The 26,115-nt window shown below is 27.8% G+C and overlaps 2 protein-coding genes across 2 annotated transcripts; both read right to left on the minus strand.

Moving 5' to 3' along the window:
* Positions 1-2,544: 2,544 nt before the first annotated feature.
* Positions 2,545-4,326, minus strand: LOC113858189 (60S ribosomal protein L8-1). Its single transcript, XM_027490703.1, has 2 exons — positions 3,794-4,326; positions 2,545-3,329 (listed from the first exon to the last, which is right to left on the minus strand). Exons 1-2 carry the CDS (start codon positions 4,231-4,233, stop codon positions 2,984-2,986), a joined length of 786 nt encoding a protein of 261 aa, XP_027346504.1. The 5' UTR covers positions 4,234-4,326; the 3' UTR covers positions 2,545-2,983.
* Positions 4,327-17,114: 12,788 nt separating this feature from the next.
* LOC113858852 (auxin-responsive protein SAUR50) lies at positions 17,115-17,573 on the minus strand. The gene has a single exon (XM_027491627.1). It carries the CDS (start codon positions 17,509-17,511, stop codon positions 17,197-17,199), a length of 315 nt encoding a protein of 104 aa, XP_027347428.1. The 5' UTR covers positions 17,512-17,573; the 3' UTR covers positions 17,115-17,196.
* Positions 17,574-26,115: the final 8,542 nt, after the last annotated feature.

A 26,115-nucleotide genomic window follows, 5' to 3' on the forward strand; every position in this document is an offset into this window, starting at 1 on the left:
CACCATATTCCCATTTTGAGAATAGTAAAGTGGTTGAATTTTTTTTTCAATTTTAATAATAAAATCATATAAAAATTTGAATCAATTCAAACTTTAAATTCAAATTTATCAATATTTAAAAAGTTTAATTGATTGCATTAGAATTAATTCCAATAGGAAATGAAGAATAATAAATAAACTTACTAAGTAATAATTATTCATTCTTTTATATTTAAAATTTAAATTAAATAAATTTTTTAAAAATAGAAAAAACAAAGAAGAATACGGAAGAAGAAGCTTTCCATTAAGAGACTGACACCTTATTAAACAAACTTTCTACAAAATATACTAATAAATGTATATGATATTAGTGTTTTAGTCCATACATTGCACATAATAATTTATAATATTAAATTTTAATATATTATTTATAAGAAAATATAAAATAAATTCAAGCTATTCAATTTTTAAATTAACAAATTATTGTAAGGTATATTAAATTTAAAGAAAATTATATTAATATCACTAATATTTAAAAGATGATATTATTATCATTAATTTTAATTTATTATAAAATTATTATGATTATTAAAGTAAATGTTATTATTTTGTCACATAAAAAAAAAGAATTTATTCTAATAATATAAATATAGCAATTTTTCTTAAATAAATTTACTTACGAAAATAATTAAAAATACTAATATGGATATTATAATCACTTATATATTTAAAGATACAAGAGTATGACTATCTAATAAATGGTAAGATATCAAAAATTCTTCTAATATAAAATTAATTTCAGAAAAATAATGTATATTAATCAATTTAAATACTAATAATATCCAAAATTTATATTATAGAAAAGGAAAGAATTAGTTGTTACCTTGTTAAGTTTATTAAAAATATGTAAATAAATAATTACATTTTTTTAAAATAATAACTGTTTTAAAAAAATTAAAAATAACATATTTTAAATATCTAAAAACTTGATATTTTTTATCTATAAAATTTATTAAAAATTAAATTTTAAATATTTAAATTTTTTAAACTTACTGTAAAAAGTTATTTTGCTAACTCTTAGTTACTTTTACTGACTCAATACAGCCTTCACCAATTTAATAGGCTACGCACGTTAATTGTTGATTTTAAAATATATTTGGCAGGCCAAGTTCATTTGGTGGCAAAAAATGCAACAATTAGTGGGAGTAAGAACATGGTGTTGGCAAGGGGACAGGCATGGGGCAGATATACCCTTCTCCAAACTCCATTTTTTCACCGAAACCCAACCTTGCCCCCATTTTTGTTGCTGTTTCTTCTATATTAATTAAAACCAAAAATAATTAAATAATAATGTTTTAATGATATTTTTCTTTATTTTATTTTTTTAATATATAGCCAAATGAAGGAGTTGGTTTTGAATTACCGCACTGAGTTTATACAACTGAAGGGAAGAAAAATCACCTTCTCTACGTGGCTCTTTTTTTTTATATTTTTTTAGGAAATTATAAAAATATGGATTTTTTTTAAAAATTAAAAAATATGTATAAAATATATTGAAAAATTTTGGTATTTTTAGAATATTTTAGTACTATTTTAAAAATCGTGATAGGTAACTTTTGCTTTTTTAAAATTTTTTAATATTTTTTAATTTGAAAAATTGCCATTTATGATTTTTTACGCTTTACAATTTTTTTTATTTATATCTCTGAATTTTTGTATTCTCACAAAAAATTTCTATTTGATGATTTTTAAGCCTCATAATTTTGAAATTTTAAAAAAAATCATATTTTTGTATATATTATTTTTAAAAACCATGTGTATGAAGCCAAGCCTCTTTCCGTTACACTCTCAATTGTTAAATAAATTTATTAAAAATTATCAAATTTAAGTAAGAATTAATGAGATTTATATAATTTTTTAAAATTATTTAATAATGCATTTAAAAAATTACTTTTAAAAAAAATATTACTAGTATTTTCCTTGGAAAAAGGAAAAACAACCCTCTATCAATTCTAACTTCTTACTACATACTTTATTTATTTCAGTGGTCTAATTATATTATCCAAAGGCTATTCCTTAATTTGAGTTTTATATAATGTAAATTTGATTAAAAGTTTATGTTTGTTGTCCAAGAAATTCAATGCCTCACACTAAAGTTGCACTTGAATGTATTTTATTTTAACTCTTATTTAATAATTATTTTTCTAATGAAAACTTATAAATTTATAAATAGAACTTATTCAAATAAATTATAAATACTATATTTTGATAAATTATAAAATAAAAATATTCCTAAGCTCTTCCAAGCAAGCGCACTCTCATTAATGTATAGGAATCGCATAAAAAATTATCATAACGGATAAAAATCAAAACTCTAATTTATCGTAATGAACAAGTCAATTTCTCTCTCTTCCTGTTATCACATCACATCGCATTTTCACCTCATTCAGTAGACAAAGCCAGAATTGATAATAAAGTCATATATAGAAATTAATTATAAAAACTGAATTTTTTAGCATAAGAACGAAATTAATAACCGTATCATTTATAGAGAAAAATAATTTGATTAAACCAAACCCAAAAGCAATAGTCAATAACCATTTTATACTAAAAATTTCAAAACAAAAACACTAGAGCCAACACAAAAGTAGGAAACAAATATTGCTTAACTACCATGAAACTATAGGATAATTGATATGCACAGTGAAGACACTTGTTTAATCTCTCTCACACACATATATGAAGGATAACATTCTGCATTGATTCAAAGAACCACTGTCAGAAGCCAATCAATTGAATTTAATCAATGAACGGCATGACATAATTCAAGTTGTCAATGAACCAAGCAAAGAAGCAACAAGATTGACCGTATAACAAATATAAAAAGTCTATATATTGCTTCTGTTCTCAAATCGGCGCCCAAACACTTTAAGAGACGAACTATTAAAGAAACAAAACAGAAAAACATGCAAAGAAAACAAAAACAATCCTAACAACGTTATCTTCAAGCACCCTTATCAGCTTTAGCAGCAGTTGCAGCAGCTTGACCTCTAAGACGACCCGTCCTCCTTGCAGCAATAAGACCAACCTTCTGGCCAGGAGGAGCATCACGCCGGACAGTACTGGCATGTCCAATATGCTGGTGGTTACCTCCTCCATGAGGATGCTCAACAGGGTTCATGGCAACACCACGCACCTTCGGCCAGCAATTCCTCTTCACCCTGAACTTGTGGTAAGCATTTCCAGCCTTAAGAAGAGGCTTCTCAGTTCTCCCACCACCCGAAACTTGCCCAATCATAGCCCTACAATCACTTGGAACGATCTTCTTTGAACCAGATGGAAGCTTAATCCTGCATCGATTCACACTTTTACTTGCTAAAGATTATGAAAAAGTAACTCACGAAAGAAATTAAATACAACTACTATCCTTCATTTCCGCCAAATCATATATATTATTTTATATTTTCTAACACAATGTCCAAACCATTCATACAAAAAATGATAACAGTTTTTGCCATATGCGTTCCAAAAGTTTTCATACAATTTAGCGCTGCTCTTTACAAAACCTTATAAAAACTGCGCCCAAATATCATAGAATTCAAACAAAACCCTAAACCAAAATTTCAGCCCTCCTCTTCGACAAAATATTAATTACACTATGGACTTCAAATCGCAATTACTGCACCACAAATTTCATTTCCAACTTCTAATGTCCAAGTAATTGAATCGACAGCGCAACAACAACAGCACCACTAATGAGAAACGAAATCTGGCAATTCTAGTCAAATTTTTTAAGAGAAATAGAGGTGGTTACCTAGTGGTGTCGTTATCAGGGTTGTGGCTGATAACGATAGCGTAGTCGCCGGAGGCCCTAGCGAAGACGCCACGGTCGCCGACGTGGTGTTCGACGTTGCAGATGACAGCACCTTCGGGGATGGATCGGAGGGGCAAGACGTTACCAACGACGAGGGTGGCTTTTTTGCCACAGTAGACGAACTGGCCAGTGTACATGCCCTCAGCGGCAACGAAGAGTTCGTTCTGCTTCTTGTACCTGAATGGGTGGCGGAAAGTGACCTTGGCGAGAGGTGCACCGCGACCAGGGTCGTGAATGACGTCGGTGACCACACCCTTCAGGTAACCGTTTCGTTCGCCGAAGTCGAGGCTGCGGAACCTGGCTGGGCCCTTGCGGTGATGAGTGTGCGACTTGAATACTGAACCCGCACCCTTACGCTGCGCACGGATCACACGCCCCATTGCGGCTCTATGGAATGAGGGAACAACCACTTACCTTCCTCTCGAAAGGGGGATTCTAGGACATATTGTTGCTGGTGAGGGTTACGGAGGAGCGAACAGTTTTGTTTTTTTGGGTTCAAGTTATGGACCTACTTGGGCCTGTGTGAGCCCAATATGATTTGGACTGTTCGGGTAAAATGCTTGACTAATTTGGGCTGAGAAAAAGGACCAAGCTCAACCATTACGTCATACTTTGACAAAAAGGATAGTAAACAATTTTTCCATGCTAAAAATATTTATATAAATATATTTACTTTTTATCATAGTTGTTTACATATTTATGAAAATTAATTAATAACAAATATAAATAATTTATGAAATTATAATTAATTAAAACATATATTATTACAGTACTTACGGTGCAATATTGTAAATAGACTGCTGACGATATGTTTCTAAAAGGGATCGATGCATTTATTAGAAAGTTGAATTACTTAATGACTTGTTAATGGCTTTGCTCGAAATTAAACAAAATTAGCACGATCGATCTCTTAAGAGGGTATCAACTAGTTCTCAAATACAGAAAAAAATTAGGAGGAACATACACGTACACATACACATACAGTCGTTCATTTTAGTGCTTAGTCACAAATGAAATTTGAAAAACATTTGACATATATGAGATATCTATAACCATCATGCTGTCCACTATCCTGTACCATATTTCTCGATGGATGCCTATAATCAGCGTTTGGATGGGAACAAAAGCAACATAAGGAAGACCAACACAGTAACTAATTGTCTCCATGAATTCATGCAAGTAGAAAACAAAATTGAACATTTTGTTTGAGTTTTGGAAGACACATTTGATATTTCCCATTTCATAATAACTAAGCATTAATGGTTTACTTTTTGTATTTGGTTTTAGTTTATATATATTCCTTGCTGGTGAGTAGTAGATAAGAATGCCAGTTTTATAATAAGTATGTGTATATATGAACCTAACATGTGAGCCCTACAATTTCTTCAGCAACCGAACCCACCTTGTGTGTTCCTTCTCTCAATTAATATAAATAGCAGGCTTTAGACTGAGAAAGCAACACGGAACTGCAAGTCTTGTAGTCTATAATGCCCTATGACTGTATCTTTGAAGTAGACTTGATAGTGAGGGGACACTAGCTAGAAGTTCTATATTTAATTTTTTTTTTGGACATTTCTCTTGGTTTTTTTTAATGTATAAAATTTAAACATAAAGTCAGCCTTAAGATTAATTATATTTTGAAGATGAAGGACATGTTTTGCCTTTTGATTTGACTTTTCATATTTCTCGTTTATGAGTGGTGAGTTTTCTTTTCTATAAAACATGGAAGGTGTTTATTATATTCGAAAGAATGAGATAAGAGGATGAATTATATTATTTAGTTATTTATCATTATAGGACATCTTTTTGTATATACTAGAACAACATCCAAACAATCCATTCTAACCAAATGACAACATTCAAAAAATCACATACCACCAAATGATCAACAACCAACTTAGTAGAACTTGGTAAAACTTTAGACCATCCTACCCATTACAAACCTGATTGATTTTTTGTTGAAAACCATAAAAATTGATTTTGAGAAGTTGAAAAAATCGAAGTTATAGAAATTAATTTATAAATCATGCTAACTGTTCAATTTGATTTTGGGAACTTTGTTGCATTAGGTCAACTAAGAAAATAACGGGCTCTATATAGAATTGAGAATCCATTCTTTCCGCATACAAAGCTCGTAAAATTGCATTATGACCAAAGTATATTAAAGCCATTATGTTAAAAAAGAAATCTTGATGTCAAATTGTTCATACCATAAGGGTCAAACTCTCAAAAACTAAGTAAACAATGTTCCATGCATATGGTCAATAAAATAGTGAAATATTACTTCTACTCTTATTTAATTTTTCAGGCTGAAAAATTACATAGACTAAAGAATACAATCATGAAGTAAATTTAATAATTTATTCTTTATTAAAAATGTCCTTTTAACTCTTAGACTCAAATACTATAAATGTTGATATAGATAAAACAAAAAGTTATTAAAAAAATAGAAATTGATATTGTCTTAACATTTATATAGACACATAAATAGGAATAAATATTTTCTTTTCTCTCTAGATAATAAAAATAAAGCTAATATTTTCATTCAATAGAGTTTAAGAATATTATGACTATTTATGAAATATGCAAAACACTACAAAGTTGAATTTTAAAATATTGGAAAAGGTCCCTACATAGAATAAATTTTAAAATAAATAATATCAATTTTCTTTATCCAATAGTCTCTAAATTAATAAAGTTTAAAAAGTATGAATTTCGTCGTGACTAACTAAAAATTCACATTAGAAGTCATAACCCTTATTGATTAGAAATGTAAAATTAACATTCAAATTCATGGTGATTACGAGTGAATTTATTTCTGAAGACATTCAATTGGACACATACATAATGTAGAATAATTCTTTTCGTGTTAAAATCCAATATCTTTGGAGTTTGGGGTTTTTGTCTAGCAAATTAAAAGGTACAATAAGTTATTTCCTTATGCTTTTACCCATAATGTACGTGTTTAGGGGAAAATTTTCTTTTAAAAAATTCTTCAAGATATTCAAAAGAACAATTCAGTACTTGAATTAAATCTTAAGGGGCTCTAACTTGATAGGTTTTTTGTGTTAAATTACAGTTTAAGTTGTAGAAAAAGTAAATAAAAAAAATGGAAGAAAGATGAATAAAAATAAAATGAAGATAACATTAAACAAATACAAACATAAACAAAATTTGCATAAAAGAGTCGGTAGATTACATACTTATTCATGTCCCTTTAATAGTCAATCATCATTGAGTGCATGTGTTAAGTATTTTTAAGGTGTTTAAATAACTAAATTGTGCAATGTTTCATTCTAAATAGTAGGTTATGTTATCTAGTTTATATAGATGACTCTCCTGATAACTATATACCCCTCTAATATGTACTAATATAATTACATAACTTCCTACTTAAAATATCACGCATATAAATAATATTAAAACTAATAATAATAACTCTTTAGAATTCTAACATCACCAAGTATTTTGTAAGTCTCGTGGGGTTTATCTTGAGACTTTGTACTTGACACCTAAATTTCATTAAATCACTCAAATCCTTCATAATAAGAATCTTTCAAAAAGTATAACTACTCTTGTACTTTTTTAAATCTCATTAAGCTCTTCAAATAATTTTGAACACTTTAAACCTTATAAATGGAAATTTACTTCGAATACTTCAATGAGAATGTACTTAGTTTTTCAAAAGCAAACACATTTCAAGCTTTTCAACTACATAGTATTTCATGATAAAAATTTTATATTTCTAATAGTATAAGATGAGTTACATATTATGTATAACATTTATGAATTATTTACATTTGTATGATTTTAATATAAGTAATCTAATTTCAATAAGTCCTTTAGACTACTAATAAAAGGAAATATGAGCATAATAAGTAGAACCTAGATTTAGGCCTATTAGGAGATAATGGAAACCCTAATAGGTTTAAAATAGAAAGTGTGGTTATGATCCCTAGTAGACCAAGTCAAAATAGTTTACTCTTTTTCCATTAAAAGAGAAAACATTAGCCTCAACACAGAAATAAAGTAATTTGGCTTATGAAGTTCGTTGCACCAAATGTTCTCGCTCATCAGTGTACCAAAAGCTCACATTCCACTGTGTTTATTTTGAAGAGCTCCATGGATCTAGGTATTCTAAAACTTCATTCTTCTCTTAGTAATCTAGTATAATGTAGTATTTAGTTTGTATAAAATTTTATTAGGATTAATAAAAAAAATTATTCTCTTCCAAAACTCAAATGCGATATAGGCTTATTACATGAAATCAAGAGATTTCTGATAGAGTTTTGAAATGAAAGATCTTAGTAAAACCTCATTTATATTAGGTATTAAGATACTAAGAGATTGTTCTCATAGTATTCTAAGGTTATCACAAGAAAGTTATATCGATGAGGTTTTAGATTGATTTGTCATGAAAGATAGTAAGTCAAGAGATACCCTGTAACTAAAGGAGACAAATTTAGTCTCAAACAATGGCTGAAAAATAACCTTGAAAAAAATGAAATGCAAAAGATTTCTTAGGAATTCTGATGTACGCTCAAGTGTGTACTCGTCTAGAAATAACATTTGTGATAGGTATCTTGGATAGATACTTAAGTAATCCGACAATGTAGCATTAGAAGATAGTAAAATGTGTAATGTGATATTTGAAGACAATAAAAGGATATATGCTCACCTATCAAAAGTTTGAGAGTTTAGAGATCACAAGATGATGGATGTCAAGATAGAAAACACTCCACGTTTGAATACATATTTATGATGGTTGGAGGAGATATCTCTTAAAAGCTTGTCAAGCAAACTCTTCTAGCTCCTTCAACCATAGTTGCAAAGTTCATTACATGTTTTGAGGTGTCCAACTTATGATATAGTTGTGAAATTATGTCACTAATTTTCATGTGGTTGACAATATTGAAAAACCATTGAAAATCTATTGTGACAATAACTCAATAGTTCTTTATTCTAATAACAATGAGAGTACAACCAAGTCGAAATTCATTGATATCAAGTTTCTAGTTTCTAAGGAAAGAGTTTAAAATAAGAAAATTTGCATAAAACATATAGGACTGAATTGATGCTAGTTCATCCACTTACTAAGGGCCTAAAGTTTTTCATGAGGACAATGCTCATATGGGTGCAATTCCTGATAATTCCTTAGTTGGAGTAAAAGTCTCACTTGTATTTTATATACTTTTGTTCGATACTAAATAAATTAGATGTTTGTGTTTTGAATATGAATTTTTTATATACAATAATTACATTACAATTTTGAATTGATCTCTATAAATATTAAGGTTTGGACCAATTAGAAAAAGATATAATTAATATCAAATTACATGTAATTTTCATGCCATTTATCTATATTTAATTTATGTCATTGAAGTACATGTGACTGCGGTAATCATTGTCATTTAATTACACTGAGATATAATGAAACATGTAGTGATTTCCTATTCTTGTATGAGATGAACCAGATTATTTAAGAGGAGTCTAAAAGTACATAACACACAGTTGCACAGCTAAAGTTTTATGTGATATAAATATCAAAATAAATATGCAACTTAAGTGAGAGATTGTTAGAAATTTTATATTTTTAATAATATAAGGTAGGTTACATATTATTTATAATATGTATATAAGTTATTTACATTTACATGGATTTAATATAAGTGATCTAATTTGATTAAGTCCTTTATACTACTAATAAAAGGTAATATGAATTTAATAAGTGGAAACCAGATTTAGGCCTATTAAGAGATAACGGAAACCCTAATATATCTAAAAATAAAAAGTGTGGTCATGGTTTCAAATACACAGTCTGAATAGTTTCCTTTCTCCCCATGAAAAGAGAAAACATAAAGTCTTGATAGAGAAATGCAATAATTTGGTTGAGAAAGTCCACTGCACCAAAGGTTTTTTTTACTCATCATCATGCTAGAGGTTCACATTTTGCTGCATTTATCTTGTAGAGTTCTATGGATCCAGATATTCATAAAACTTTTTTCTTCCCTCAGTAGTCTAGCGTAATATAGTATTTAGTTTGTATGAAACTTTATTAGGATTAATAGAAATTCTTAACATTTCAAACCATCCCATTCTAAATCTTTTAAACCTAAAGCATTATGAATTCTTCAAACTCACTTTGTGTTCTTCAACTAATAAACTTTTGAATTATTCAAACCTATTTTTAGGTTTTTTCCCCTCAAAATATCATTTTGATTCTAACATACAATTTTGTTCAAAATATCTTGATTCAAGTTAAATACTTTGCTAAAATTTAGGATACCACCAATAATATGATAATATGCTTTTATTATATGAATTTATGTAAATAATATCCATGTTGAAACAAAAAATATAATTGTTACTCTAGTGAAGTTAGGTTTTTGAAGCAAGGAGATTTTTTAAGTTGATGGCAAGCTTTTGAAGAAGTTGTTAGAAAGAAAAATAAGACGTATAAAAAAGAGAATATTTTGTCAAGTTATGAAAACTTTTAACACAAAATATTGAGGTTATTTAACAAAATAAAATCTTAATAGTTAATCATTTTTGTCTTTTAACTTTTATAAGAGTATGCATATCTCTAACAGAGATATTAACATGTGTAAGTGGAGATTAATTGAAGGTGCGTTCTTAAAAGATGAAAAATAAATATATATTCAAATTTAAAACAAAGTTGAAGCTAAAGAGAAAATGTCAAAGAATAGGCGCAATAAACTTATACAATTCATTTCAAACATTAAGAGATAGTTTGTATATCAACTTATCTACTTAAGTATTCTTTTACATATAAAGTCTTTTTAGGCTACATCAATAAAATCCAAGTGTTCTATGTAGAACAATCTCTTCAACCTATCTTTCAAGTATGAGAATACATAAATTTAAAGTTACCTAAAGATATATAAAATAAAATAAAGATAACATTAAAAGGGTTTAGGATTGGATAAAATGCTGTTAGCCTTTTTTCAATTTTTACATTTTGCTCAATTCTTATGAGGTTTTTAAGTCTATTTATAGAATACTTTGTAAACTAGCCTTTAGAGATGTGATGTTTTTATTTCTTCATTGCATGAGATGTTACATATATGTGAACACCCATTCTTATGTAGGCTGCAGATTTTATTAAATAATAAATTTCAAAAAATAAAAAAGGAGTAATTAAAAAGACATAATCAATAAAAATCATAAAGATATCCTGTAAATAATAATCCTTGTTTCTATTTTTTTTATTTTAGCCAATTTAAAAATATAAAGAATAGAATCAAAATAATCAAAGTGTAAAAAATATAATTAATTTTCATTTATTAGATATTAATCCTATTATAAATTATGACTAACCTACGTATGAAGACATGGAATTTTCACAGAGAATTTTTCAAACAAAATTTTCATACAAATAAAATACAAAAAGAGACAAAGATACTGCAAGAAAAAGGTACAACATTTGATTTGTTTTCTATTTTTCCTTTCCTTCATTGTAAATAAAAATAATGCATTAATGTCTTATTACACAGTTATTTCTTTACTTTCTCTTTTGTTATTTTTTTTCTCTTTAGTTTTAGTGCCTCTTTTGTCTTTTGCATGGTTCACTTTTCTCTTCTTTCTTCTTTGTATTTCTTCTTCCTCATGCATTATCCCACCGAGTGAAAAAATATTTAAAAAAATAATAAAAAAGAACTCTTTTTTTTTCAATTAAACATTTTAATTATTATTTTTTTCAAAATAAATATAAAGATTAGTTTTTTTATTAAATTCGTCAAAAATAAAAAAAAAATATTAGTAAAAATATAAAAAAATGAAATAAGATATTTTTTTTTTAATTTTTTAGGTTGTTAAATCTTTCAAAATAAAATATAAAAAAGTTTTAGAATGTTAAATCATTTTCAAAGTAAAGTCTTTTTTTGTTTTTAGAAAGTCAATTTTAGATGTTAAATCTTTTAAAAAAATTAAAATATGAAAAATAATAATAATAAATAAATAAATAATTACATAAAATTTAAAATATAAAAATAAAATTTATTTCCAAAATAAAATATAAAAATATGTTTTAAGTTATTTAGACTTTTTGTTAGCTTTTAAATAAAAAATAAAATGTAAAAATTTTTTTTTTATAAAATTATTTTATTTTCAAAATAAAATACGATTTGAAATCAAGATCTTTTTGAGATCTCAAATCATGTTTTTACATATGACAATAACAACTTATACCTGACACCCATTTTCAAAAACTAAAATAAAATAAAATAAAAAATAAAAAAACAAAAATAAATATTTGAGTTCATATTTAAAATTATTTGCACTAGATATTTAAAATAAATTATTTTTGTTTTTCTATTTTTTATTTTTTGTTTTTAATTTATTATTTATTGTTTTTGAAAATGGGCCTCATATATAAGTTGTTATCATCATAAGCAAAAATAAGATTTGAGATCTCAAAAGAATCCTTAATCTCAAATTATATTTTATCTTGAAAACAAAGTAATTTGGTAAAAAGAAATTTTTTATGTATTATTTTTTATTTGAAAACTAACAAAAATGTTTAATAACTTAAAACATATTTTTATATTTTATTTTGGAAATAAATTTTATATTTTATTTTGGAACAAAAAAATTAATCACCTAAAAATATTTATTTATTTATTATTATTATTGTATATTTTTTATTTTTAAAAAGGATTTAACACCTAAAACTGACTTTCACAAAAAAAAAAAAGACTTTATTTTGAAAATGATTTAACATTCTAATTTTTTTTTATATTTCATTTTGAAAGATTTAATAACCTAAAAAATTAAAAATTATTTTATTTCAATTTTTATATTTTTACTAAAAAATATTTTTTATTTTTGATATATTTAATAAAAAAAATTAATCTTTATATTTTATTTTTAAAAAAAAAATAATTAGAATGTTTAATTGAAAAATGTTCCTATTTTATTTTTTTGTGCGGTAGGTAGGTTTTGGTTGAGGAAGAGAAACTAAAAAAAGAAGAGAAAAGTAGGAGGTAACCACACACAAATAAAGAAAAGGCATTACAAACAAAGAGAGAAAAAAATAAAATAACAAAAGAGAAAGTGAAGAAACAGTTGTGTAATAAGACATTAGTATAATGTTTCTATTTACAATGAAAAATAGACAAAATAAAAAGGAAATCAAAAGTCATACTTTTTTCTTATATTATATCTCTCTTTTTGTATACTATGTTAAAAAATTTCTCTGAAAAATTCTTCCTAAAAAAATCTGTCTAAAAAATTTTTCCTCTAAAAATTCTCTTTTTTAAAATTTTTTCTTATACGTAGGTTAGTCACTATTTATAATAAAATTAATATCTAATAAAAAATTAAATATATTTCTTACACTTTGATTATTTTAATTTTATTATGTATATTCCTAAATTAACTAAAATAAAAAAAATAAAAATAATGATTCTTATTTATAAAATATCTTTATAATTTTTATTGATTATATATGTCTTTTTAATTATTTTTTATTTTCTAAAATTTATTATTTATTATTTGGTTCCTCTTTACTTATTTTTACTAAATAATATGAATATTTATAGATTACGTGTATATATTTTTTATCAAGCTGGTCAAGCAAATATTCTCTTTAAGTCAATTGTGAGATTTTTTTTTCTAACATAACTTTTGACATTCTCTTCCTTTTAAATATAGGAGGTTGTAATTAAATGATAAAAATCTCTTCTTCAAATTCTTTTTTTCAAAATAGAGGAGGCTTTGAACGATTTTTAGACAATTTTAAAATAAGTTTCAAAAATATAATCAGACAATCTTCAAACATTATATTAGACAATTTTTCACATAATTCTTATAATTTTTAATTTTTATCATCACATTAACAAAAATTAAATTTTTAAAAAGGGATAACATATATTTTAATACTTGTGTTGTCATCAAAATTTTTAGTGACCAACAATCTTTATACAAGATTTGTTCTAACAAGCTGATTGTTTAAAAGTTTAAAAATATATATTTTTTACACTTTTGAATATAAAATACACATTCTATTAAAAACAAAAAATGTAGTTTAGATTAAGTTTTACATGTATATTAGTCATAATTAACGTTTCAAAATTTCTACTCAAATTTAAACCAAACTAATAAATTCAGTTAGAGTATAAAAGTTGATTTCGTATCATGAAATCTAATACCACCTAGCTAGTACTATTACTTCCATCTCTCTATTTATTTGTTCCAAAAGAATATATATATATATCGAAAATTTTAATTATTTTATTTTGAGTATGTGCTTTGTTTATTGACCTTAGAAATTTTATACAAATAAAAGTAGTGTTTAAGATCATAAAAGGTAATTTTGTTAATATAAAGCTTTAAAATTAATTTTAAATGTACAATAATAATATTTTTTACTAAAAAATATTCATTGTTCTTTTATTTTTATTTAATAAATGCTTACTTTTACAGGAAATGTAGGAGTTTGGTACAGTACAGAATAACGATATACAAACAATAACAGTATTAACAAAAAAAAGTATAAAATATTGGATTGATGAATAATACTACTCCTAAACTTTTGAATATAAGATCAAAGACTACAATAAAATCATGTATGGGTTTAAGGCAAATCCATTATAAGATCTTTCTGTTTTTAAATGCTTAAAATCAATGATGTTAATTTTTTTTAAAAAATAATGATAGTAATTTAAGAATTGTTTTGGAAATTAAAATTTTATACGGGGTCAATATGTTATAAGAAAAAACGATAAAATCATGTATTATTAGAAAAATCACAATACATTTATTTCTCTCAAAACATAATAAACCTATTTTACTTCAGGCAAATAATGATTATTAATTAAGTTTAAAAAATAAAAAATATGAATATGTTGTTATTATATAGGTCAACACTTAACATTCTGCCCATAAAAGCTCATGCTTCACGCATTCAAATAAACTAAAGCATTAGTATCTATGTTGACTTCCTCGGAAAATTACCTTTTTCTTTTGGTGTATCATATATGGAAATCATGAGTGTTCCTCATCCTCTTTTTATAGAAGCTTCACCCTTGTCTCTAGTTCCCACCCACAAATCATCTTAATTGAAGACGTAGAACTTGCATCTTAAAAGCGCAATATTCCACCAGTCAAGTGTCATATAAAAGGTAATGCGAACTTCATCTATCCAAAACCTTGCAAAAATCAATAAACCCATTATTACCTTCAATAATTCATCATTGAATGCTATGCCAACGTTAACAGGTGAACTAAATTAAAGTAGTTAACTTGTCAACATGGTCCTCCATGGATAGGGTTGTTTTCATTTGAATTTGTAGCCTTTTCTTTCTTTCATGTAATAATTACTTAGTTTAGTACATTTTATAAAAACAAATATAATTCATTAATATCTATAGAAGATAGTGATATCTCATAAATTTGTCGTGTATTTTAAAAGTATAAAAATAATAAATGATTAAACTGATAACTCATATATTAGATGAATAAATATATTCACTGATATAGTTAATGGGTAAGTCTCCAATTAACACAAATTTCATAATAACTAAAAATATAAAAAATATAAGAATTAATACACTTAAAATAAGTCTTCCTTTTATAATTAAAAAATTGTAATGATTGTTTCTCATGAAAATAATTGGAGAGAGTATAACTATACATAATTAATAATCATTATGTTTACTGCTTAGATAATTATAAAGTGATGAATCAATTCCTAATTCCTTGTCCACTATAAAAGCAGACCTATAAACGACATTAATGGTGATTAATCAGTAACCAAAAATAAAGTTGTCGACAAATGTATATAGGACCATGGTTCGACTCAGACTGGACACTTTGGGACTCCCTGTCACAAAGCCCACTTGTTCATAGCGCTGCCTTACAATATCAAAATTAAAAATAAATAGATAAATGTTCTAATTCCCATGTTTTCACAACTTGTTACTATTTGTTGGGCAAACAAGGACAAAAGGATTCAGGGTTTAATATATGCAGACCCCAGAGGGCTTACTCGATGATAGACAATGAGGTCCCATTTATATGTACATCAAATGGACAAAAATTAAGCATGTGTTTGTCATAGGTCTATAATTTATAGTGATCAATTAATTATGTAGTTTGTGAGGACTGTTGTGTGGGCACTTATTTCCAATGTCATGCACTAAAATTCTCGGGTTATGAGAAGGAAACGATGTCTGTACTAAACGTATGGACAAGTATTTTGTCCTATATGTAGGTTGGAAGAGTAAATGAAGCATTATTATCCATAATATCCATATTTGGATTAAGACTCTCTAACTTCCTTAATCATGCCTTGGCATGAGAACTTTGAACTCTTACTGTTTCAGTTTATTGGAGTTAAGGTATTGTTAGCTGAGAAAGCAATAAGTTGTTAATACTTGATGTGGTGGCTCTGAGTCAGAGCCTTTTTTTTCCCATGCTAGAAAATTCAGAATTCTGGCTACTTTTCCACAAGGTACCAATTAGATATGTGTACACCTGCAGTTTTAAATAGCAAATTGTTACACTACTCAAAGTCGTAGTATCATAATGTTGTATCCTACTGTTAAATACACATTTGTTGATACGAGATAATGAAGCAAGAATATTAAAACAAAAATGGTACACAGTGCCACCCAAATCTTGTTTGGGATTTGAGAAACAGGAACTTGTAGAATAATACTTGTCCCTCCATCACACTTCTCTCTGGAAACTGGAAAGCTAACTTTTTGCATGTTATGATGAGAAGTTTCAGGTAAGAATCTCATGGTTTCACTTTTGCTGGGAATAATGGTAGCTGAGAGAACTGCAGGTGTACATAACTGTGTTATCCTTATTAAGATTTATTTTAATTTTTAAAAAAGTATTATTTTAAAATATTGTAACCATATTTTAGTAAAAGGAAAGATATATTTACTTAATATATATTATTATATCGATATTTTAGTGTTCTTAAAATTTGTTGTAGTTGTATATCGTAACATATTCAATATTCATTCTTGTGCAAGATAATAAAGAATAAGGAAAGAGAGCTTCTTTTACCCTTGACAGATTTGAATGTCTAAATTCTTTGGTTGATAGAAACCATTGCGAATTTCCATTTATGGAGCAATTAATAGCCCGATGAATATCATTGCTTGGTTGAAATGTTTACTCATTAATCAAGGAAACAAATGACATGGTCAAGGAAATTTTCTTTGGCATCTATGTATATACAAGTACAATACCAAACGTAAAAATGTTTATAGTTCCTTAGACTCAGAACCGCCACTTGACACAAAGGGCTAATAGTTTTGGATTTATGTTGATAAGCCTCATAACTGATCAAAATGCCTAGTCCTTCCTTCTTATCTGATCATTGAGGTAAGGAACTCAAAAACAACTTCATCACATGGGATGGTAAGGCCCATATCATGATTAAAGCCAAACTCTTCTTCAGCTCTTTGGAGCAAACTTTGAAACTGTGGGTGAGCCAACCATGAAATTGGGACAATATATCTTGTCCTGTTTTCACCAACATAGACTGCAAAGTGGCCTTTTGGTACATCTTCAGGAAGACCCTCTTCGTTGTAGCCTTGTTTTTTACCAAAACTTGAGCACTTTTTGAGAATTTGCTTGATAACATCTGTTTGGGGTAGCTTATTGGATTTCCTTATGGCCATTTTGTTGCTCTTGCACCCGTCCAAGTGACTTTGAATTGAATCTTTGCATAAGTTGAGAGGGTCTTTTGAGGGTGCTTAAGAGCAGAAGTGTGTGATTCATGGGTCAGGGGGGAGAGCCATTTATCGATGGACATAGGTGAGCATGAAAAAAGAGAAATTGAGTAAGCGAAACACAGTCACATGGATGTGGGGACATGTAGCAGACCACACCTAAATTGTTTGTACATACATGTCTATGAGAGTTGCAAGCATGAAAGAAAAAAATTGAGATTTTTTTTTTGAAAAAATTGTGATAATGCAAGAATTTCAAACATTTATTCATTAATCAATTGATAATTTCTTCTGGGGGGTCAAGAAAATGAGGGTAGGAAAAAGGATATTCTTGGGCGTGAAAAATTGATATCGTTATATATATTATTATAAAACAATGCAGTACATAAGTAGGGCAGACCTAATTAATATCGAACTTGTTAGTTTAGTGGATAACGCAAGTTCCAAGTCCAACACCACTGGACTTGTTGCTTCCCTAATAAGCAATGTAGGACCACTTTCCTTCTTGGACTCAAAAATTTCTGGCACTTTGTTCTTATCACTCATCACCACTCCTATTATCATCAGCCTGGGAAATTTTGCCTGCGCATATTATTTATTTTTCAATACCCAAAATAAAATATTATTTATTTTCGATTAACATTTTACTTTATAATTTTTTTATAATTTTTTTAAACATCTCCTTATTGACCTAATTAGTACAGCGGATAGCTTTATGACTAAGAAATATGGGTTTTTGCATTTTTGTTTAAGACTTTAAGTTTAACCCTCTTTTTCATTTAAACTACATTAGTTAGTAGTAACTTACTAATTGTTGTTTCGTATTCTTACAAAATCTACAACAACAACAACAACAAAATTTATTATATAGCCTTTGGAAACACATTTAAATTTTAGTTTTATGTTGAATCGACGTAAACATATTTAATTATTGTGATAAATTTATTTTTGCCTCTAAATTCACAAAAGTGATAAATTATATTATTTATATTGATTTAAAAAATTACATCAAATTTTACTCACATTACCTTATACTTACTTTTAAATAAAATAAATTTCATTCAAAGATATTACAAACACTTACCTAAACACTACTACTTGAACGACAAGATTAGGCAAATCTCCCATTTAAGAGCTCAAATGTCCCATTGAAGAAATACAACGAAATCCCACTTGTGCAAACACGATGGGAACTCAGGAAGATTGCAATCACCATAAATTCAATGGCATGGACCGCATAATTTAAGCAAAGTAGATAGAGGCGCCTGATATTATCATTAATTAACTAAATAAAAATCTATGATTCAAACTTAGAGAAATTTAAATTTAGATCTTTCATCTTTTATTTATGTTTTCATTTGCCATTGAAACCCACCAAATAATTAATAAAGGAGAAAGGTGCTGCTATTACACTATTACCGATTCAAATTTGTACAAGTTCACAAAATTTCTATATCTTTTGCTGTTAAGGTTATCGATATAGATTAAGAAATATTTAATTAATGTATAATTTTATTATATATTAAATAAAATACCATAAACTAGAACTATACCTACTTTATTATTCTTTAATTTTCTGAAAAATGAATTACCTTTCATAAGTAAAATAAGGAAACGATAAATGAGAGATATAATTATAATAATTAATTGAAATAATTATTCACAATATTAAATAAGGGTATAGGTAGAAAAAATAAATCAATCTTAAATTTTAAAATAACAAAAGTTTGGAAATATAAGTAAATCTCAAAAACACCAAAAGATGTGAAATATTGAAAATAATAACAAAAAATATGTTCCCTTTGTTTTTCTTAAGAAATTATTTATTCTTCTTTATTTATCACTTTTAAATGTTTACGAGAATAATAATAATTATTTTATCAATTGAATCATAAACTTAAAATAAAAAAGTAATTAATAAAATAAATAAAAGGGTATAACACGAATTATATCGTAATTTCAGTAAAAACGAGAACAGTAAAATTATTCCTTAATTCTTGCGTTAAAACCTTAAAATGATGGACAGAAAATAATAATAATTCTAAAAGGAATATAATTCTACTGACTAATGTTGTTAAAACATTAATAAAAAATAAAAATATTTTTATCAAAAATCATATCGATGCGATATTAAAAATTACAGAGGAAACATTGATAAAAGTTTAATAAAAATATTTAAAATATTTTAATTGATACTTTAAAAATATAAATAAACATTTACCAAAAAGATATATTAAAATGTGTATTATAATATATTTATAAAATAACAGGACACAGGACATGACCAGTAACTAATAATAGAGCACTCAATTGTATTGTCCTTTTGGGGGCATTAGCTACTTCTATCTTGAGGCAGTGAAGACAATGAGAATGCTCAATTAACTCAACTCACCTCAGGACCATCAAATATGACACCCAGCCATCCTCTCCCAACACCGAATCCCCACCCTATGTTGTGCTCTGCTCTCTCCCCCTCTCTATATATCCCAGAATAATACAATTAGCGGGTTGGGGGTTTCTTTCTTAGCTCCGTTTGGTAAAAGTGATTTTTTTTTTTTTTTTCAGTTTCATTAATATTAATTTTTAAAATTAATTTTAAACACGTAAACATGATAAATTTTTATTGTGATTTTCTTATTATGCTTTGTGTTTTCTCTTTTTTTTTTATAAATACCTTTTTTAAGAAAATGTTATCACTTTTAAATATTTAAAGTTAAAATTAATTTTTTTATTGCAAAAACATTACTTTAATAGAGTTAAACCATAATATTCTTAAAATTAATCACAAAGGATCAAAAAAATGAGCGTCTAAATATCAAATAATTTCAATTGTACATATCAACATAAAAGGGTGAATAAATTATATTTGAACAATGAATGCTCATGACAAATACAAGCAAATGGTCTATGTTCTTATAACTAAGACCACAAAATGAAAGGAACAAGGTCTTTAGTAGCAATCAGCAAGGAATAAATGCTTGTATAGATAAACAAGAGAAGAGAGATTAAGACATATAAACTTTAAATTATCAAAGCATTTAAAGTTTTTTTTTTCAAAAAGTTCAATATTTTTAAATGTGTAGAAAAACTTTACAAAGACTTAAACAAAATATAAGAGTGAATGTTTGCCTTAAAAGAAGTGTTTGTAAACAATAATACTTAAAATTATTTAAGCTAAGGAACACTTGTGCAACAATACTTGAATTAGTCCTATGTGAAAAATGAGACAAATCTGGAATAGATGAAACCCTATTAATTATGATCAACACCTATAAATTGTTAAGCGTTCTTACTTTTTTTACTTACATTCTTCTCTTTGATTTAACTACTTTTTAGTTAAATTGATCTAATTATTTTTAAAAAAAATAACCTATTTCTAAGTTCAAAAACATATTTACGAGCATAAATTTATTCCTTTTATCTTGTTTTCTAACTCAAAACTTTTGTTGGTCTAAGTACTCAACCCTTTAAGCTTGAGTACCTAAAAGTGAAAGAGGAAAATATATTTAGAGAAATGTCTCAAATAAATAAAACAAAGTTGTTGCTAATAGAAGACATGTTTCAATACCTTTTACCTTCGTTGGCAATAATTATTCCTTTTAAAGGAATAGGATGATGATACTCATCAAATTCACACAATTTAACCTCTAAGTATCATATAAAATGAAGATCATAATCTTCTTATTGATGCATATAGCAACTCAAAACTAGAAGATCAATGAACAATACATAATAGAATAATGCAAAAGCTAGATGTTTTGTTGTATGTACATTATCTACTACTAAATAATGTATTTATTGTAAGACATCTAAAAAAATATAGGATACTCTAGCACTAACTCATGAAGAAACCAATAATGTTAAATGAACAAAAGCAAGCATAAATGTTCATCAATATCAATAATTTAGAATGAATAAAGGAAAAATTATTGAGAAAATGATAGGAATTCCAAACTTTGCTGACTAGTTTGAGAGTTCTTGAAAAATAGTTCACTATTGAAGAAAATAATTTGAAAGTTTTGAAAACATCCTAAATGAAGAGGAACTTAAATTTGTTGTCGTACAGAAAGCAAAAGATTGAACTTCAATGAATTCCAAGAAAATTCTCACTTCACTTAGAATTCTTAAGTAGTACAGAAATTAGAAAAGTGAAAGGAAGAAAGGATAAATTATTAATTTCAAAGCCAATGATGAAAAAGTTTCAGAGAAAGTAACTAATTGAAAGATAATGAATAAACAAAATCATCTAATTTTAATACTTATGACTCAGCAAATGAATTATCCTTTATCTTCAAGAGACTAAAACACTAATGAAAAGAAAAGGAAGAAGGCTCAGGCCCACCCTCACTAAAGAATAAAAATCTAAGATAAAAAAAATGCTTATATTTAAGACTGATATAATTTGTTTTGAATGCATAGAACCTAAGTACATTAAGTTTAAGTCACCAAATCTAAAAGGAAGAAAAATTTTAGGAGAAGAGAAGTTTGTTATCCACATAAGAAGACCTCAATTGTAGTGACTTAAAATGTGAAAAAGGTCAATAAGAAAAATGTCATATATGCCATATGTCAGTTATGAAGATTAGTCTAATCAAGAATCCAAATAAGATTTATATAAAATATGTGAAAAGGTAATGTCATATATAATATTTTTTGATTTATATGAAAAATGAGTTATAAAAATATTTGTTTAATTGATAATGTCAACAATATCAAAAGAAGGAATATCAAATAAACTAACATGTTACATTATAGAAAATGAGGTATTGAAACTCATTAAGGAAAACATAAAGTTGATATATGAAAATAATAAACTTGTTCTAGACTTCAAAGAGACTTAAGTACTAAGTAGGTCAAATCATTTTAAAAAAATAGATAAACTTCAAAACAAATTTGTTGATCTCATTTAAATATTAGATAAGTTTATTAGAAGGACATTTAGCATACATATAATTTTCAAAACTTAAAAGATCATTCAAATAAGTCAAGGCACATTAGAAGGACATTCGATATACATATAATTTTCAAAACTTAAAATAGTATTATTCACGTAAAAAAATTTTGTAATAGAATTAAACTATCATGTTCTTAATGTAAAAAACCAAGGCACATTATGTAACGCCCCAATTCTCATGATTTAGCTAGCGACCCTTGAATCGTACTTACTTGCTTATTCTGGTTCATTAGTATCGAAATAATTAGATAGAGGTTAAATTATTTTATTTTGATAGAATATTGATTTATTTCTAAGTTCGGTATTTTAGGGTGACTGCATGCAATATATGGTTTCAATATCATCCAAGGATTTCTTTGAGTATGTTCAGTTGTACTGTCTACAATGCCCCTGATAATTTTATCCGAAAAAGTTAAATTTTTGTCAAATCAAAATTATCTGCCTTGAAAAACGTGAGATTTTGTAATCATTGCTAAGATTTTGTAATCATTCCTTAGCCGTCAAAATTCTGCACAGAATCTCACGAAATTTAGTAATCATTACTGTAAAGATTTCCAAATCTAGTATTGACCACTAGAATTTCATGCAAAAAGATTCTTGCCTCCTGATTTGTAGACATAATTATTTCGGAACTTTCTTGTCTTGTCTTCTAAAAGGCCGGCATCATGATTACTTTAATTAAATGCTTTTCTTAAAATTTGCACCATGTCAAATGTCCCTTCAAAAGACAATCTCATCACATCAAACTCCTCGTCGGCCAATTACATTGCATGCATTTGCTGCCTAGAATCTAGCCTTTGGAATTTTATGCAATTCATGGAATATTCTACTCCAAACCATGTGCATGCAGCCTCCGCATTCCTCCATGCATTTTGCTTGCCAAAATGTATTTACTTAACTTGCAAGTTTGCAAAAAGAATTCACTATTCATGCACAAAAACCGTGGCACCTTTATTATTCAAGTTTTTCACCAAATTTCACTTCCAAATTGCTTCAAATCAATTTTGTGCAGTTTTGGCATTTGAATCTTGTCCCACAAGCCCAAACCGTGAGCATTAAGTTACATTTGGCAAAGGAGAATTGAACACTTCATATAAATAGGTCAAGCTACCTTATTTCCTCTCTTTTTTCACTCTAAAAACCGTGAGCCTCCCACTCTTTCTCTCAAAATTCTTTCAAGTTCCCATTCTCTCCATTTTCTTCAAATAAATCGAGACCCTCTCTCCCTAAATCCCTTCAAAATTTCTCATTTTCTAAACCTTTCAAGACAAGCCAAGGAGCTCCAAGCTTTCACCCTTGCATTCTCTTGCTTGATTCTTCAAAACCGTGACCATTCCTTCAAGGAGGTAAGCTTTCTCATCCTTTTCCTTCTTTGATTTGAAGAACCATGGAAGCCTAACACCAAAAGCTCCTAAAACTTCCTTTTTCACTTTGATCTTAACCATTTTGAAGCTTTTCCCATTTTCTCTTCAAAGAACCGAGGAAGACAACCTAACACGGAGGAGAAAGATTGAAGTTTGAAACTCATCCTCTCGGTCCAGCACCTTTCTTTTGAAGAACCAGCCAAGATTAACTCCTTTTGCTGTCAAATTTTTGACACATTCAAGGCAAGGGGGAGTTCTCACCATAGATGTGTTTGCATGTCCCTATCTTGGCTATTTTTGCTTATTTTCCCTTTGAAAAATAGTGTATATTGGACTGCATGTTTGAAGAGCTTCAAATCTGAACTTGCATGTTAAATTTTATCCGGAAAGTGTGTGGATTTCCTTGTTTGCATGCCTTGGTTACATTCTAAAGAGTTTGATTCCACTTTTAATCAACTTTGTTCCTTAAAAGCTTGAAACTTTGATGTGAGGATGTGGATTTTCCCTTGTGCATGTCTCAATTTTTATGTTCCTTTGGTGCAATCCTTGAATTAATGATAATTCTTCCTTGAAACCATGAACCGTGAACTTGATTAACACATCCTTTCACTTGCATGTTGAATTTTAACCATGAAATGCTTTGGATCCCTTTGTGCATGCCTCGATTTCGCTTTTGTTTGGCTTGATTCTTTGTTTAAAATGTTGATTTACCCTTGTAATCAATAAACCATGGATTGCATGTGAAATGGAAGCCATTGCATATTGATTTCAGCCCCTAAGTGTTTCGGTTTTACCCTTGGAAGTTTGAATGTCACTTGGAAATGTTGCCCTTGCACTTGGACGATGAAACTATGTCATTGCATGTTAATTTCCTTTGTGTTACCTATTTTTAACTTGACGGAAATTTAGTGGAAAGGCTAGACAACTTTGATTTTTCATGTAAAAGATTAGAATGTTGTACTTAAAGTTCAAAAAAAACAATTGTTTAAGGAAAGTTAGTAAAATTATAAAGGGAAGTCACACAAAAAGAAAAGGTAATTGTGGTGGAAAATCTTAATTTTTGGACACTCAAACCATATGGAAAAAAATTGAACTACACTTAGAATTTGAAAACCGTGCTGGATTTTGCGTGATTTGCATAAAAATGGTTGCTTGCTAGTTTGGATGTTGGATGATGGATGATTGAATTGATTTTGATGTACATTCCACTTGGTTTAAAAAGTTTCATGCATGTGGTGCTTTGGGAATTTGTGGTGGACAAGAAAGTGAGCACTATTCACTCTCGGTTTTGATGATACGGAATCCTAAAAGTTGTACTTGAAATTGTGTTAATTTTGATGAAATATGGGTGATAAGGATTGTATAATGATAGGGTACGTTTGCTGTTTGCACCTGGATCCGTGAGTATTAAGATGAATCATGCATCATGTTCATTACATTATATAAGGAATAAAAGGGGAAAATCAAGTGCAGCCCTTTTTGATGAAAAGTTTACCCAAACTGAAAAGATAGCAATTAAAGGTATGGAGATGATAATTAAGGGTCTGGACATAGTAGTTAATTGATAAAAGTCATTCTTGGTAAGATCTCACTATTAGCTACTTAATAGAACTCATCGCGTGAGGACTTAATATTAATAAACCTAAAGAGAGTTAGAACTAAACCAAGTAACCTTGAATTAAATAGGTGGTCGGGAATCAATACAAGTAATTAGAAAATAACTAAATGGAAAAACTAGAGAGAAAGAGGAAAGTGGAAACAAGTCATATCTAAATAGGAAGTAGTATAGTTAATAACGATGGAAATGATAAAATGAGCGATGGTGATATAGTAAATTATTATAATGGTATTGGATGAGGAAAATCTCAGTGGATGATGTCAAAATTACTGAAATTTATGTGTTGAGAAATGGTGGATGTGTATTGATGGGATTGGAAGCTTGTATGTAATTCCTAAACCTTGTTGTTTAACAAATTTATGTAGGATGAGAAAGTGAATAATGATTGAGCAGGCCTTGTGAGGGCTTTGATTCTGTGCTTTGAATTCCATGTGATCCAAGATTGAGAAAACATTAGGGAGAGAAAAGAAAATCATGCTTCATGCATCATAACATTTCTTTGGAACGACTTGATGGCATAACAGAGACACAACTGTAGGTATTGGAGGTTCGGTCCCGAGTAGACCTACGGGGTGGCGAAAGGGGGAACAGTCGACCTAGATGGCGCAACAGAGCTC

Source organism: Abrus precatorius, unplaced genomic scaffold, assembly GCF_003935025.1.
Source record: "Abrus precatorius isolate BTA unplaced genomic scaffold, Abrus_2018 Scaffold2, whole genome shotgun sequence".
NCBI lineage: Eukaryota > Viridiplantae > Streptophyta > Magnoliopsida > Fabales > Fabaceae > Abrus > Abrus precatorius.